Here is a 15,880-nt window from a genome sequence, read left to right on the forward strand (position 1 = left end):
TTGTTGTTCAAAAATGAATATGAACTTGTCTTTTTATTATATGAGGTTGTGAAAACATTTGTGTTTATTTATTAAATGTGCTTTTATGCATATAAATGCCCTAAAGACTAAATTGATTGAATATAGGATAAATGCTGCAAGTAATTTATGGAATAAAACAACAATGTTAATTTCACTCAAAAACCTATAAAAGGTCAAAACGGATCATTTTGCAGTGGTCTCTTAATATGTCTTTCAGTCTCCTAGACCAAACATAAAACATCACATTGTTATCAACCTTTTTGTATTTTAAGCATTTTATTTTTAAATAAAAATACCATTCACACACGTACATTAGACACACTCTATAAAGATGAACAATTTCTGAGCAGCTCATAAAATATTCAGCAGACACTTTTATCCAAACCAGCTTAAACATGAGGAATACAACAAGAAATGTGTCACATGACACTAACGTGAAACCAGACTTCATTCACTTCAATGGAAAGCATATTCACAGTCTAAATCTTTCCCTATCCCCTATATACAGGGGTGTGTGTGTGTGTGTGTGTGTGGGGTGGGGGGGGGGGGGGGGGGTATATCCGTGAATATACAAAGCAAACTGTTTGCTAAAATAACCACAACATTAACAACAACACTAAAATAACAGTTAATCTGTTAGTCAGATGTGCGTGAAAGTTGTGTTTGTTACTATAACAAACCCTGTGCATTTTCTTTCAGAATCATCATTGGCCGTTTTTTTATTAAAAATGAAGAGAAGGTAAAAGACCAATTCATCATGCAAGGTTGTATTGCTCGCATGCTGTTATAAAAATGTCTGGTATAAATAAATATATTATTAAAATTTTACAGTAAAATGAAAGTGACGTGTGAAGGGCAAGTATGGTAACCCATACACAGAATTTGTCCACAGAAACACAGAAAATACACAGAAAATTGCTGGATTTCCAGTGGGGCACTTCACATTTTATGGCTTTTCATTTTAATAACTGTTACTTTTTTTTAAGTTATATACATTATGGTTTATGTTACATATTATATCTACGTACATATATTTCTATAAAACAAGAGTTATTTTGTGCTTTGGCTTTGTGTTATCTGAATTGTGTGCTTATCTAACACAACGGCTGAGGTAGTGACAGTAAATTTGACATCTTTCTCTCTTCTAACAGCTGTAATCAATCTCTAGATATATATTTTTCTTAATTTGGAAAGTCATTAAATGCAATCGTGGATTATCATTTTTTTCTACTGGAGCAAAAGGGAATGCATGTTTGTCATATTTGCTTGAGTCTCACATTCACTTTTTTTGTTTTTAGCTAATGAGCACCTTGTGAAAAAACAGTACATTTATGCTTTTAGTGCGAAATATTGTAAACTTAAGAATGAAAAATTGTCTAGTAGTCCAGTAAGTCCAGAGCATTTAGACCACTAATGCTTCACTGCAACCATACGTCGTTTCCATCTGCCTGAAACAACACCAGAGAACAATACTGTTACACACATAAACTCTTGATCTTGATCCTGTAAACGTTTAAAGAAACTGTCAAATGTGAAAAGTCTGAAGCATCATCAGATGATCATAATAAACAGGGACTGGCATGATTAATTATTCTTATTAAATTAGAGGTGACCCATAAACAGACATTAGAAACAGCTGAAAGAAAGAAAGAAAATGAAGTCACAGTTTAGGAATACTGTTTCTCTTGAGAATGAAAGAAAATAAAAAATAAACATTTAATTTCTAACCAGAGCCCATAAACAAGCAGTTCTCGATCTTTTTGAACATATTTCAAAAACAATATTTTGTGGACGGAGCTCTAGCCTCACAAATGGTGTTTAGGACTCTCGCAGCGAGGTCCATAAGCTCCCGTCGAGGGGCCACACATGGAGGGCCCATAGTTTGGGACAGGGGTGCCAAATCGTCCTGTTCGCCTGGGAAAAGAGGTCTTCCCTCAGGGGTATTGGTCACGGGGCTGCTGTCAGCAGCTGAATCAACTCGGGGAACCAAGGTTGGGTCCACCAGAGAGGGGCCACTAGAAAGATATGTGTATGCCCTCACTAAACCGCTTGATGATTTGATTTATGTAGGAGACCACTGTTGTCCGATCGGACAGAAGAGACTATGACTATGAAGAGACTAGAGACTATGACATGGTGACCTAGGAATTCTTTGGATTCTTTGGCCTGAATTAAGATTCTCTACACAAAGACAGACAGTAAATGTGGTGTAGATACCTGTGTTTGAAAAGGATGATTATTACTCAGTGTTTCTGTCCCAATAGTATTCTCTTCTGTCATTGCTTTCTGAGCTAGAAAAGATAAATCAGATTATATAAAAGCTTGAGCACATACAGAGACCCTGTTTGTGTAAATATAGAATTCGATACATTTTAATGCATCAAAAGTAAACTTAAATGAAAATCATAAATCATCTCTATACTAATCTATATACGGTCTAAAACTGTCCATCTCTTGTCTTTTAAACAATGATATTACAACAATAAGACATTTAAAGCAACAGTGTTGAATATTTGTAACTCACCGTTTGACCTTCTCATTTTATAGATGAAGTAACCAATCACAGCGAGAACAAGAAGTAGAACTGCTACTGCTGTTACAATCCATGTAGAATCCGTTTCACAGTCAATACAGGTTCCATCTGCAGAATGAAAATATTTTTTAAATATATATATATAATTAATCAACATGTTGAAATGAGTTGGGGCTCTTCAAATGTAATTGTTGTGGCAAGAAACATTAATTTATTTCAGCATTATCATGTTCTCCTGTTACAAATATGTGAGTGACTGAAATTATGGTTTTATATTTTACATTTATATAGAGCACTAGAATGTATATTTACCCCAGTTTACTGTAACTGGTTCAGTCAGACTGCTGTGAGTGAGCAGACAGTCATAAGATCCTTCATAGTTTCTGTCGATCTTCACACTGATTCTCATCTGAAAGGTTTCATCATCATTTAGTCTGATTCCAGAAGATGTTTGATCCTCAAGATTAATTCTGTTCAATCTAATGTTCATCTGAACATCTCTGGGGTAGAAACCAGTGGCCAGACAGACCAGAACCAGTTTACTTTCATCATCAGGAGATTTACTTACAGAGACATGAACATCTGGAGAACCTGGAGATGAAAATGCAATTAACAAACAAGCATTTACAAAGAACTTGGTGTTGTGTGTAAAAAATATATTATAATAATAATAATAATAATAATAATAACAATAATAATAATAATATATATATATATATATATATATATATATATATATATATATATATATATATATATATATATATATATACAGTGAGGAAAATAAGTATTTGAACACCCTGCTATTTTGCAAGTTCTCCCACTTGGAAATCATGGAGGGGTCTGAAATTGTCAACGTAGGTGCATGTCCACTGTGAGAGACATAATCTAAAAAAAAAATCCAGAAATCACAATATATGATTTTTTAACTATTTATTTGTATTATACAGCTGCAAATAAGTATTTGAACACCTGTCTATCAGCTAGAATTCTGACCCTCAAAGACCTGTTAGTCTGCCTTTAAAATGTCCACCTCCACTCCATTTATTATCCTAAATTAGATGCACCTGTTTGAGGTCGTTAGCTGCATAAAGACACCTGTCCATCCCATACAATCAGTAAGAATCCAACTACTAACATGGCCAAGACCAAAGAGCTGTCCAAAGACACTAGAGACAAAATTGTACACCTCCACAAGGCTGGAAAGGGCTACGGGAAATTGTCAAGCAGCTAGGTGAAAAAAGGTCCACTGTTGGAGCAATCATTAGAAAATGGAAGAAGCTAAACATGACTGTCAATCTCCCTCAGACTGGGGCTCCATGCAAGATCTCACCTCGTGGGGTCTCAATGATCCTAAGAAAGGTGAGAAATCAGCCCAGAACTACACGGGAGGAGCTGGCCAATGACCTGAAAAGAGCTGGGACCACCGTTTCCAAGGTTACTGTTGGTAATACACTAAGACGTCATGGTTTGAAATCATGCATGGCACGGAAGGTTCCCCTGCTTAAACCAGCACATGTCAAGGCCCGTCTTTAGTTTGCCAATGACCATTTGGATGATCCAGAGGAGTCATGGGAGAAAGTCATGTGGTCAGATGAGACCAAAATAGAACTTTTTGGTCATAATTCCACTAAACGTGTTTGGAGGAAGAAGAATGATGAGTACCATCCCAAGAACACCATCCCTACTGTGAAGCATGGGGGTGGTAGCATCATGCTTTGGGGGTGTTTTTCTACACATGGGACAGGGTGACTGCACTGTATTAAGGAGAGTGTATGTATTGCGAGATTTTGTATTGCGGGGCCATGTATTGCGAGATTTTGGGGAACAACCTCCTTCCCTCAGTTAGAGCATTGAAGATGGGTCGAGGCCAGGCGCGCTGGAAGCTGTTTCATGGAGGGGGGGCTGGGGGCTGGGTTGGAAAATATTTGACGTCATTATGTTGTGGCCAACGACAAGACATGAAATTTCTCTGTACTGTATGTGTTGTAGCCATTAAAGAAAACATTTAGTTTCATATTTATGTTTAAATATTATAGGCTATGTTATTTTTTTATTTAATCGATGTTGATTATGAAAGTGAGCATATGCAGCATGAGAAAGATAATGATACATCATGAGATGCAATATGACTGGAGACATGGAGTGGGTAAGACATGATTTTTATCACTTCATTGAGTTTTGTTTTGTAGAAAGACAATTTTTAGAAGATTTTCGTTTTGTATAAATTGTATCTTAATTTTGATCAATGTTTTATTAACCAATTGCCTGTAGCCTATTTAATAAATAAGACGCAAATATATAGCAGACAATGTAATAAGGCACCGGCATGATCACTTGCATTGCACGTGAACTGGAGGGCGCCGAAACTCAGCTTGTGCATCACAGATTTGAGAAATATGCTATAGGCTATCTATTATAGAAAGCTTGAAAAGGCTACTTTTAAACGAAACTATTCAAAACGAAAAGAAATGGGCTACTCTCTGATTTTATCATATGAAATGTGTATTTCACATGCATTTCTCTCTGGCGTTCATGGCGAGTCCACATCGCCAACTCCATCTTTGCAGCGACACAGAAAACACCAGTTTATTAATAAACAATTAAATGTCTCCTTGCTATTTTGAACACATTCATACTTTTGCCGGTTCTTTGTGGCAAGCTTAATGCATGCGGCTGTGCGCCTGAGTGCGGCTATATTATGTACACGCTCATTATCCTGTATATAGCCTATTTAAGTAATAAAATTAATATAAAGGGGCGATTTGTCCACTGATGGCTTAAATGAACAACTACTAAAAAAACTTTAGTCGGAGGCAGCCCTTATTCCACATATTTTGGTACCAGCAGGCTATTCTGGGTTGAGCGAGTGACCCTGAGCGGAATGAGCGAGGGAGCGGAATATTCAGAAATGCGCTCTCCACTCACGTGCTCTGATCGGAACAAAGCATGACAAATTCAAACTTTATTTCATTTTCTCCGTAGCTTGAACACTCACTTAATTAGGCATAAGAGAGTTAGTTAACGCTGTCCATTTATTTATTTTTATTTCACGTTTTTAAAGTACAATATTATATTAGTCCACTGTCCACAGCCCCCCACTTGGGGGTGCTGATGCTATGACGAGGGGGCTGCAGCCCCCGCAGCACCCCCCTTCCCGCGCTACTGGTCGAGGCTTGGTCTTCCAACTGGTCTTCCAACATGAAAATTGAACCGAAGCACACAGCCAGGATAACCAAGGAGTGGCTCTGTAAGAAGCATATCAAGGTTCTGGCGTGGCCTAGCCAGTCTCCAGACCTAAACCCAATAGAGAATCTTTGGAGGGAGCTCAAACTCCGTGTTTCTCAGCGACAGCCCAGAAACCTGACTGACCTAGAGAAGATCTGTGTGGAGGAGTGGGCCAAAATCCCTCCTGCAGTGTGTGCAAACCTGGTGAAAAACTACAGGAAACGTTTGACCTCTGTAATTGCAAACAAAGGCTACTGTACCAAATATTAACATTGATTTTCTCAGGTGTTCAAATACTTATTTGCAGCTGTATCATACAAATAAATAGTTAAAAAAATCATACATTGTGATTTCTGGATTTTTTTTTTTTAGATTATGTCTCTCACAGTGGACATGCACCTACGATGACAATTTCAGACCCCTCCATGATTTCTAAGTGGGAGAACTTGCAAAATAGCAGGGTGTTCAAATACTTATTTTCCTCACTGTATATATATATATATATATATATATATATATATATGGGTGATTCTCCAACTATGGTACTTTTTCTGTCCAGGGGAACCTATATAAAAAAAAAAATTCAATTCTGTTGTTTTATATTAAATAGGAGGCATTTTATATGCGTTTTTTACTATTTTGCCTCTGTCCCTAGGCCAGACTTTGGGTCTTCAACCTTATCTCACTTAAAATCTAATACTGATATAATTTTAAATTCAAACAGAAAGTATGCATTTTAACCCAATTCATTCAAATCTAATATTCTTTTTATATTTCTTTTCAATTTGACATATTTTAAACATGTTTATGACATATTTAACACATCTCTTGGGTTCACTGTCATTTTCACCCCTCTGCATTAAATGCAATCCCAGGCTCAGTGTTCTAGATTTGTATACTCAGTAAACATAGTAACTGACACTCCAGAGGGAACCACATGGCAGAATGAAAGAATGGTCCCAGCAGAGGTTAATAAATTGGAGATATGTCAAGGTAAATATGAGAAATACTGCGAGTTTATTGTATGTCATTTCTGAACCGCTCATAATTCATTCCAATGGAAACATTTCTGGATTTTTACAATTTCATCAGGTGATATTTAAGATTATTTAATGCTAACTCTAAAACTAACACTAACAGGCTAGTCAAACATGAGATATTAGAGGGAAAGGGGGAAAATGTCTTTTCCACATCTGTCTCAATGGAAGTGATATAGACAGGTTGGCTTGGCAAGGACATTGTCTGTGCTTAAAAGCAAAGTAGTTTGCCTATAGTACTAAAAATATAGTGTTAACACATAAACTCACCCATATATATATATATATATATATATATATATATATATATATATATATATATATATACAGTAGTGTGAGATCAGATCATACCTGGCTGTTTTCAGACTCCTTGAAACAAAAATCTCACTGGATTACTACAATTAATGGCCAAAAGAACGTTTGGAAATGTAAACTGATATTTATTACTGACAAACTACAGAAAAAGATATGAATAACTGGCTTAAAACTATTTTTTTGTGAAAATACTAACGTGCCTATTAAAGGGGTGATATAATGCCCTTTTCACAAGATGTAAAATAAGTCTCTGATGTCCCCAGAGTGTGTATGTGACGTTTTAGCTCAAAATACCCCACAGATATTTTTATATAGCATGTTAAAATGGTCACTTTTTGAGGGTGAGCAAAAACGCACCGTTTTGTTTCTGTCCCTTTAAATGCAAATGAGCTGCTGCTCCCGGCACAGGGGGCGGAGCTTCAACAGCTTGTGTCCTTTTACCTCACACAGCAGTGTTGCCAGATGTACGATAATTATCGTATTTGTACGATAATTTTGACCTCTGTACGATGTACGATCAATAATGGAAAAAATCCTATAATGTACGATAATTTCAGAACTGTGTGACACTTCAAATGATGGTCGTTGTAATAGGGCTTCTCATTGATCTAGCTGTGGATTCTACGTCTACCGGGGGAAGAACGTGTAGAGAGAGGGAGCGAGAGACCTTGCGTGTGTGCGCAAGTGTGCCTCACGAAGCGCATGTAAGGACCCAACCAATCAATTGTAAGTGCGGGCGGGCTTTTATCTATACTCCCGAATCAGAACCGAACAACCCGCCCCCCCCCCCCCCCCCCCCAGATTTCTTGACGCCCAGAAATGACTTTGTTCAGGTTGGGAAGTCTGTCATTTTCACTCGTGTACGATCATTTTCTTCCAATCTGGCAACACTGTCACACAGGCATGCACTGAAAACTTCAAAAACATTTTAGCCTTTTATGTTCAAACCGGATTCAGACAAAGATATAGAGACTCAAGAAGAAGTGACAACATGTAGAAGCAACAGGACATTTCTGATTGGTTAATTGATGCATTTATGTAGATTATGTGGAGTTATCTTCTAGTCATTGATTAGCATATTCTGTCATGATAATCTATAAATTGTGTTCCGGGGGCGGGGTTTATGTAAATTATACGGTTAGTGATGTCACCAACCCGGGAGGAATGTTGGTGTAGTCTCTACCAGCCGTTTGTTGTAGTCCTTAAAAAGGAATTTCTTTAAAAGCAAATATCTCCCTTTGCTTTGAACTTTGAGCGTCGTAACTTTGCAGATGTTGTTTATGTTTAACCCTCTGATGGTTTATGGGGTCTTTTGGGACCCCAAATGACTTTTGCTCAAATTAAAAAAAAATGTTCCCTTTGTCCAAATGGTATGAAACCTTCTACGGCTCTCAACACTTTCTAGATCTACAAAAAAATAAATAAAGTGGAATGATATCTGTTTTTATGTTAGCGTGACAAAAATTGTGACACTCGTGGTCTTCGGGGTCTCTGGAGACCCCGCAATCAAAATAGACAAAATTCATCATCAAAATCAGAAACAATGCAGAACACATCGACAGAAATGGCACAAATAAAGTGGCACACTTCCACCAATGCAAAAAACATCCACAATGCTAAATTATATTGCTCACAACACGTGTGTATACACACACACACACACACATATAGAGGAATACATTTTTGAGACTATAAAAACTGTTCTCTTATCATTTGTAAAATAAAATCATCCAAAATGCAATACCACCACAAAAATAAATTGGTGACACTGACACATTGAAAATGTACACACACACACACACACACACACACACACACACACACACACACACACACACACACACACACTTGTAAGGCTATAATTTGTCAAATAAAATCATCCAAAATGCAGAACCAACACAAATATAAAGTGGTGACACTGACACCGACAATGTGTACTCGCACACTCTCTCTCACACACACACACACACGCACGCACACACACACACACACACAGGAACATTTGTAAGGCTATAATTTGTCAAATAAAATCATCCAAAATGCAGTACCACCACAAAAATAAATTGGTGACACTGACACATTGAAAATGTAAACACACACACACACACACACACACACACACACACACACACACACACACACACACACACACACACACACATACACACACACACATACACACACACACACACAGGAACATTTGTAAGGCTATAATTTGTCAAATAAAATCATCCAAAATGCTAAACCACTTCAAATATAAAGTGGTGTGGTGACACTGGCACATCGACAATGTGTACTCACACACTCTCTCTCTCTTTATCTCTCAGACACACACACACACACACACACACACACACACACACACACACACACACACACAATTGTGTGTGTCTAGAATCTAGAATTAGATTAAAAATAAATGATTGAAATAAATGATAAAATCTTAAGACTCCAACATTTCTCTTTGTAACATTTTGTTCAGGTTTGATTCTAATCATAATGTAACATTATTGAAAAACTGGGGGTTTTTTTGGTACAAAAAAATGCTAAACTTTGACAAAAATATTTTATTTTTGTTATAATTGTGATTTTATAATATTTAGATATGAATCCAACTGAATCCAACTTGTGAAAAGATATCTTTCAGGTAGTCTAATAGCAAATAGCATATACTGGAGCTCTATAGCCATCTAGTGGTTAAAATTATTATTTTTTATTTTAAAACTGCATTTTCCAAAAAATGGGCAAAAATGTTACATTAAACCATTTAAAATCATCCATGTTATCCCCATGAATGAAAGTTAGAAATCTGGGTCTTTTATAAAGTGAATTTTACATCAAATGCTGTTTTTTTTGTAAAAAGGCTATTTAAATATTTATTTATTAATTTATTTATAGAAAATTAAAAAATATCATAAATTCTCCAAAAACTGCACAAATGTTGAGTAAAAACATTAACAAACAGAATAAAATTACATTTGTAAAAAAAAAAAACTATTATCTTGTGACAAAATTAAATGTTATTTTCTGGGGTCTCTAGAGACCCCAAAACCCAGAGTGTAGACATAAATAAAGACCATCAGAGGGTTAAACAGCAACATTACACACTGACTAAAGTTAGAAAAGTATATGTACATTCATATTGAAAGATTATGTGTATTTCAGTTACCTTTAGTCAGTTTCAGATTTACATTGTTACTGTGCCTCAGATACAATCAACTGAAACTGTCTGTAATGGTGTGAACCAAATAGCCAATACAGACCCAAATAGCCCATAGAAACTAGGGATGTCCCGATACCACTTTTTCACTTCCGATACCGATACCGATGCCGCAGCTTTGGCTATTTGCCGATACCGATATCAATCCGATATTTTTATTTTATTCTTGAACTAATACTAATAATAATAAAATATAATGGAAGCACTTTGCTCAATTAGCCACATAAAAACACCTCACTCAAATGGAGAACAAATACTTCTCCAGTATATAGTCCACAACAACAGCTGATAATGAAAGACTGCCACCCTTTATTCAAAAGGCCTTGAGATATGTTTGGTAATTGTACCTGAATTAATTTAAAATTAATTTGCTATATTTCAGATCAATATATTTGTTTCCTTAAAATTTTAATTAACTTTAACTTTATTCTCATCTGAATTATAAATAATTTATTTCTGTATAAAATAATACTACTTTTAAAAACACATTTGATTTTCTTTTTTATTCAATGTAGAATGTGTAACTTCAAAATAAACAGATTAGTGCCCTGTTTAGGACAAGAAATGAAAACCAATGCAATGATGAATGTCCAAAAGATGAGATCATTTTTGCTTTTAAACAGTGTGTGTGTGTGTGTGTGTGTGTGTGTGTGTTTTTGGTTGGGTGACAGTTACAGTTTGACAAGAGTTTACAGTTTGACAAAAGCACAATGTTGTGTTTTACACAAATATAAGTAGGCTAAACACTTTTTGCAGTTTTAATGATGTCCTGTATGAAAATGACGGAGTATGTTTTTATGTTTCCACTGTTCGATCGCGCCCGTGCCTCTCTCTCTGACACACACACACACCAGCATTGCAATCTTGACATACGCAGCCTGTTCATTTTGCTGCGTTCACACCAAACGCGAATAGAGCGTCAAATTTGCGTCTATCGCGTCTAGTTCGATGCTTGAACAGTTTGAATCCATTCGCGCGCCCAAAGCGAATAGGACGCGCCGCGCGCGTATAATGATAAAGTGAGCGTTTGAAGCGATATAGACGCGCGTTCAGAGCTAAGGCGAGCTACAGATTAGGTGTCCCTAAAGAACCCGCATATGCGCGTATCTAACAGTAACGTTAGTTCCGTATTACATTAATTAATGTGCACGCGAGATTTATTTATTTTTATACCGTGTATTCTCTGTGTAAATCCATGCACCGAACGTACGTTCAGTACGAATACGTACCGTTCCACCCCTAATGGATATCGGATCATAGGTATCGGATAAATTTTGTTCTCCCCTCCGATATCCGATCTACCATTTTGGGCCAGTATCGGATTCGGCACGATACCGATGCCGTGGATCGGATCGGGACATCCCTAATAGAAACTGAGGTGTATGCCAGACGGCCCACACAAGTCTCTGACAGACCTTTGGGTTAAGATTGAAGGCCGACATGCTGACATCACTGCTGAAGAACTGTGCTACACTCATAGACTGTAAAAAATATGGACAAAGCGTCTGTGACGTCACCCATAGACTTTCTGAAGAACTGTTTTGAGGCCGGCCTAGGGCCAAGATGGCGCTGGTCTGAGGAGGCTGTTCTGAACTCTTCTGTCAGAAAAGTGTAGGTTTTTGACAACACAACCTAATTACTTTGACTTGAAACTGGTGTAATGATGGCTTGAAAGTAAGGTGAAACCATTTTTGGTGCTACGGGGCAGCAGTGTTGAGAAAATATGCTCACCATATAGCCGACATCATTTATTTTATTTTTTTAAAGAACCGGCAAAAGGGAAAAGTCACAACTGGCGGTAAGCTAGGCTAAAGTTTTGTCAACACAGGAACGCATGCCAGAGGGTGAAAACAATGGAAGACAACTCTAACGTCAGTACCACAGAAGTTTCTATGGAAGACTCAGGTAAAGAAGATGTATCGAATAAACTTGACGTTAACCCAGGTGACATTCTTTCCACCTCACCTCATATCTCTAAGAAACCTGCCACAAAGAAGAAGAAGCGCGAGCACAGTAATGGTAATGGTGACAGTGAAGAGAATGGCCATGCGGACATTGTGGCTGCTATCCAAGATTTAGCAAAAAGTTGTGGTGACCTAGGGAAAAAAATTGACAACTCATTCCATAAAATTTCAGTCATAGAACTGACAACAACTGAAACCTCTAAGCAAATTGAGAAACTCTCATCTACTGTTCAACAATTTGTGGTGGACGTTGAGCAACATAAAGAAACACGAAGCAAGAGATTGAAAATCTGAAAAAAGAAAACCGAATCCTGAGGGAAGGAGTCGCCGACTACAAGCGCTATAGCTAGAGATGGGCGCTAAAGCTGCACGGGCTAAAAGAGGAGGGAAACGAGGATGTGAGAAGGGTGGTGATTACTGTAATTGGAAAGGTTGCTCCTGGGCTACAGGAATACCTGGAGGAGAGGATCGACATTGCCCATCGTGTCGGCCCTAAAAAACAGGATGGTCCCCACAGATCTGTCATTATTCTGTTTGCACTCCGCCGCATCCGTGATGCTGTTTGGAAGAGCGCCAAAGGGAGCAGGTTCTTACGTGACAAAAAACTGCGGCTTACTGAGGCTTTGTCTCCAGAGGACAGAATTGCCAGAGAGAAGCTCTGGCGCCTGGTTAAAAAAGCAAGAGAGGAGGGGAAAAAAGCTTCTTTCCTTGGCCCACTTGCTCTAATTGATGGGAAAAAGATCAACTACGCAGACATTGATTAACTACTTTCTGAACTGACATTTGATGGACGGAAATCTGTATGATGACTTCTCATCCCCTGTGATCCCAGAGTGAATCTAACGGTCTTACTGTCATCGGAGCTGCAGACCGGTAGAACTAATGATGGGTCTTCCTTCGGTTCAAGAAACATTAACGTCGTTATGTAAAAAAAAATAAATAAATAAATAAAAAATAGAAAATAACAAAAGGAAAGGAAATTAGTATTTTGTTTTTGTCCTGAGACGAATTAAAGGTTCTCACCCAAATATGGGCTAGTGGCCAATATGTTTTTTTTTGTGATTATTTGGTCCTAATGTTTGGTTCTGAAATTCTCTAATTAACCGTATACAATATGTTCTCCTAAAGGAGTTAGTAAATTTAAAAGTAATACCTTAAGTTTATATGTATAATTAAACTAAGTTGATATAAGTAGTATATACATGGCTATGTTAAAGGCAATTTATAATTTTGTTTCTTATTATACCAAATCAAACATATGGTGCCTTAATATAGCCTACATTTACTATAGTCGCTATTTGTTAACCATAATGTTAATGGTTGTGTATCAATCCTTTTTCAACGTTTACTTAAACACTTCTTACATTTCTTGTTACTTGTTAGTTGAGTTTGTTTTAGTTTATGTCTTTTTTTTCTGTTTCTGTTTTTCAAATTTATTTGATGGATGTTAAGTTAAATTCTCTTACTGTGATGTCATTGAATGTCAGGGGTATACGGGACTCTGTAAAAAGGAAAGCTGTTTTTTTATTTTGTAAAAGAAGTGAGGCTGACTTGATTCTACTTCAAGAAACACATTCCTGTGAATCGGATATTAAGTTTTGGAAAGGGCAATGGGGAAATGGAATTGACTGTAGTCATGGCACTAATCACTCAGCTGGGGTCTCTATCTTTCTACATAGATTTAGAGGAGATATTCTAGAGGTGGTATCTTCTGATGATGGCAGATGGTTAACTATTGTTATTAGGCAGGATAATGCAATCCTTATGTTTATGGTCACAACTCACGCTCTCGGAACAAAGGGCTTTTTTCCCACATAGTCACAACTCTTGCAGAAGAATTCAAACTCCCTTTTAATTTTAGGTGGTGACTTTAATGAATGTGCTGATGATGCAAAAGACAGGTATCCTCCCCAAATTTGCCAACTTTCACAAAGTAACAATCTGACTTTAAATTTTTGTTGTGACTTATCTCTGACTGATGCATGGCGCTTTTTGAATCCTGATATGTTGAATTTTACTTGGTCTAACATAAGTTTGTTGTGTGAATCTAGAATTGATCTTTTTTTAATTTCAACAAATGCTCTTCATCTTCTTAACAACTTGTCTCATTCTTCTGCCCCTTTATCAGATCATGAAACAAATTATTCTAAAATTGGGCGATTCACAGGAAACTGCAAACTTAAGAGGTTACTGGAAATTCAATAACTCTCTTCTCCAGGGCGTCAACTTCAATGATAGTGTTAAAAAAAATAATTGAAGAAATATTTAATGATAATACAAATTGCAAATTCAAGCAAAAATGGGAATACTTTAAATATATGGCTAGATGTGCTGCTATTAAGAGAAGTAAATAACTTAAATTCCTTAGATATCAAAAAGAATCAGAATTATTTAATAGAATTAATATGCTTTTAACTAAAAGTACTGTATCTCCTGAGGAAGAAATGGAGTTAAAGGAGATACAACTAAAAATAGATCAAATGTATAGAGATTTAGCTAAAGGCGCATTTATAAGATCTAGAGCTAAATGGCTGGAAGAGGGAGAAACCAACTCCAGTTACTTTTTTGCTCTGGAAAAAAGAAATGGAAGGAGGAAATCACTGGATGTTCTTGATATTAATGGAACTCACTGTTCAGACACAACAGAGATTTCCAAATTTGTCTTTTCATTTTACAGTGCCCTTTACACTTCCTAATTTGATGATTGCAAATGTGAAAATTTCATTTCTAAATTAAAGAGGCTATATGCGATTTTCTGAAATTTAAACTCGCGACTGACACCTGTGGCCAAAAAACGGAACTGCTCTTCCTTTCTGCTCGCTCTCGTACGTGCACACTTCACAAGTCATCCGCTGCAAAGAAGTCAACATTATGTTTACAGAGGTAAGAACAGTCAAATACATATATTGTTTGAGAAACTAAGTTTGTTTGCTGACTAGCGGTGGTGGCAGAGTGATCTGAAACGTTTAACATGAACGCGCTTGACGTCACATCCGCAGACAGCGCGCGAAAAATCCGACCCGACAGAAAATAGGAAAAATAGGATACAGGCTTATAAGGTGCACCCACTGTGAGCTGACAAGGTGTCAGTATGCTCATCAGGAGATGTTTGAGTCATAAATGGTCAAATAAAAAGGCTATTGTTACGTTTATTTTGGGGAAAAAGTTGCATATAGCCCCTTTAATGAAGGATGTGCCTGCTATTAAGGATGACTTTAAAACACTTTGTGACTCAGAGATTACTTTGAATGAAATTAAAACAGCACTTTTTTCAATGAAAAAAGGGAAAGCACCCGGTATTGATGGCCTTTCAGTTGAATTTTATATTCATTTTTGGGACCTTATTCAAAATAATTTATATTACATGTATAAAGAATGCATCAGTCAGAGAGAAATGAGCAAAACGATGAAACAGGTGATTATCTCCTTAATACCAAAACCTGATAAAGATGTTTTGCTAATAGATAATTGGCGGCCCATTACTCTATTGACTATTGATTATAAAATCTTGGCTTTAGTTTTTGCAATCAGATTAAAGACCGGACTTGATAATATTGTTGCT

At 36.8% G+C, this 15,880-nt stretch overlaps 1 protein-coding gene across 1 annotated transcript in view; it reads right to left on the reverse strand.

Moving 5' to 3' along the window:
* The window catches only part of LOC307162985 (uncharacterized protein), a gene marked incomplete at its 5' end in the record, with an annotated part of 37,221 nt that overhangs the window by 18,719 nt on the left and 2,622 nt on the right, over positions 1–15,880 (reverse strand). Inside the window, one exon of the mRNA XM_079878777.1 lies at positions 2,867–3,145. Coding sequence (XP_079734903.1) covers positions 2,867–3,145 — 279 coding nt within the window. The remainder of the gene's footprint in view (positions 1–2,866; positions 3,146–15,880) is intronic.

This window comes from Squalius cephalus, assembly GCF_949319135.1.
Source record: "Squalius cephalus genome assembly, chromosome: 8".
NCBI lineage: Eukaryota > Metazoa > Chordata > Actinopteri > Cypriniformes > Leuciscidae > Squalius > Squalius cephalus.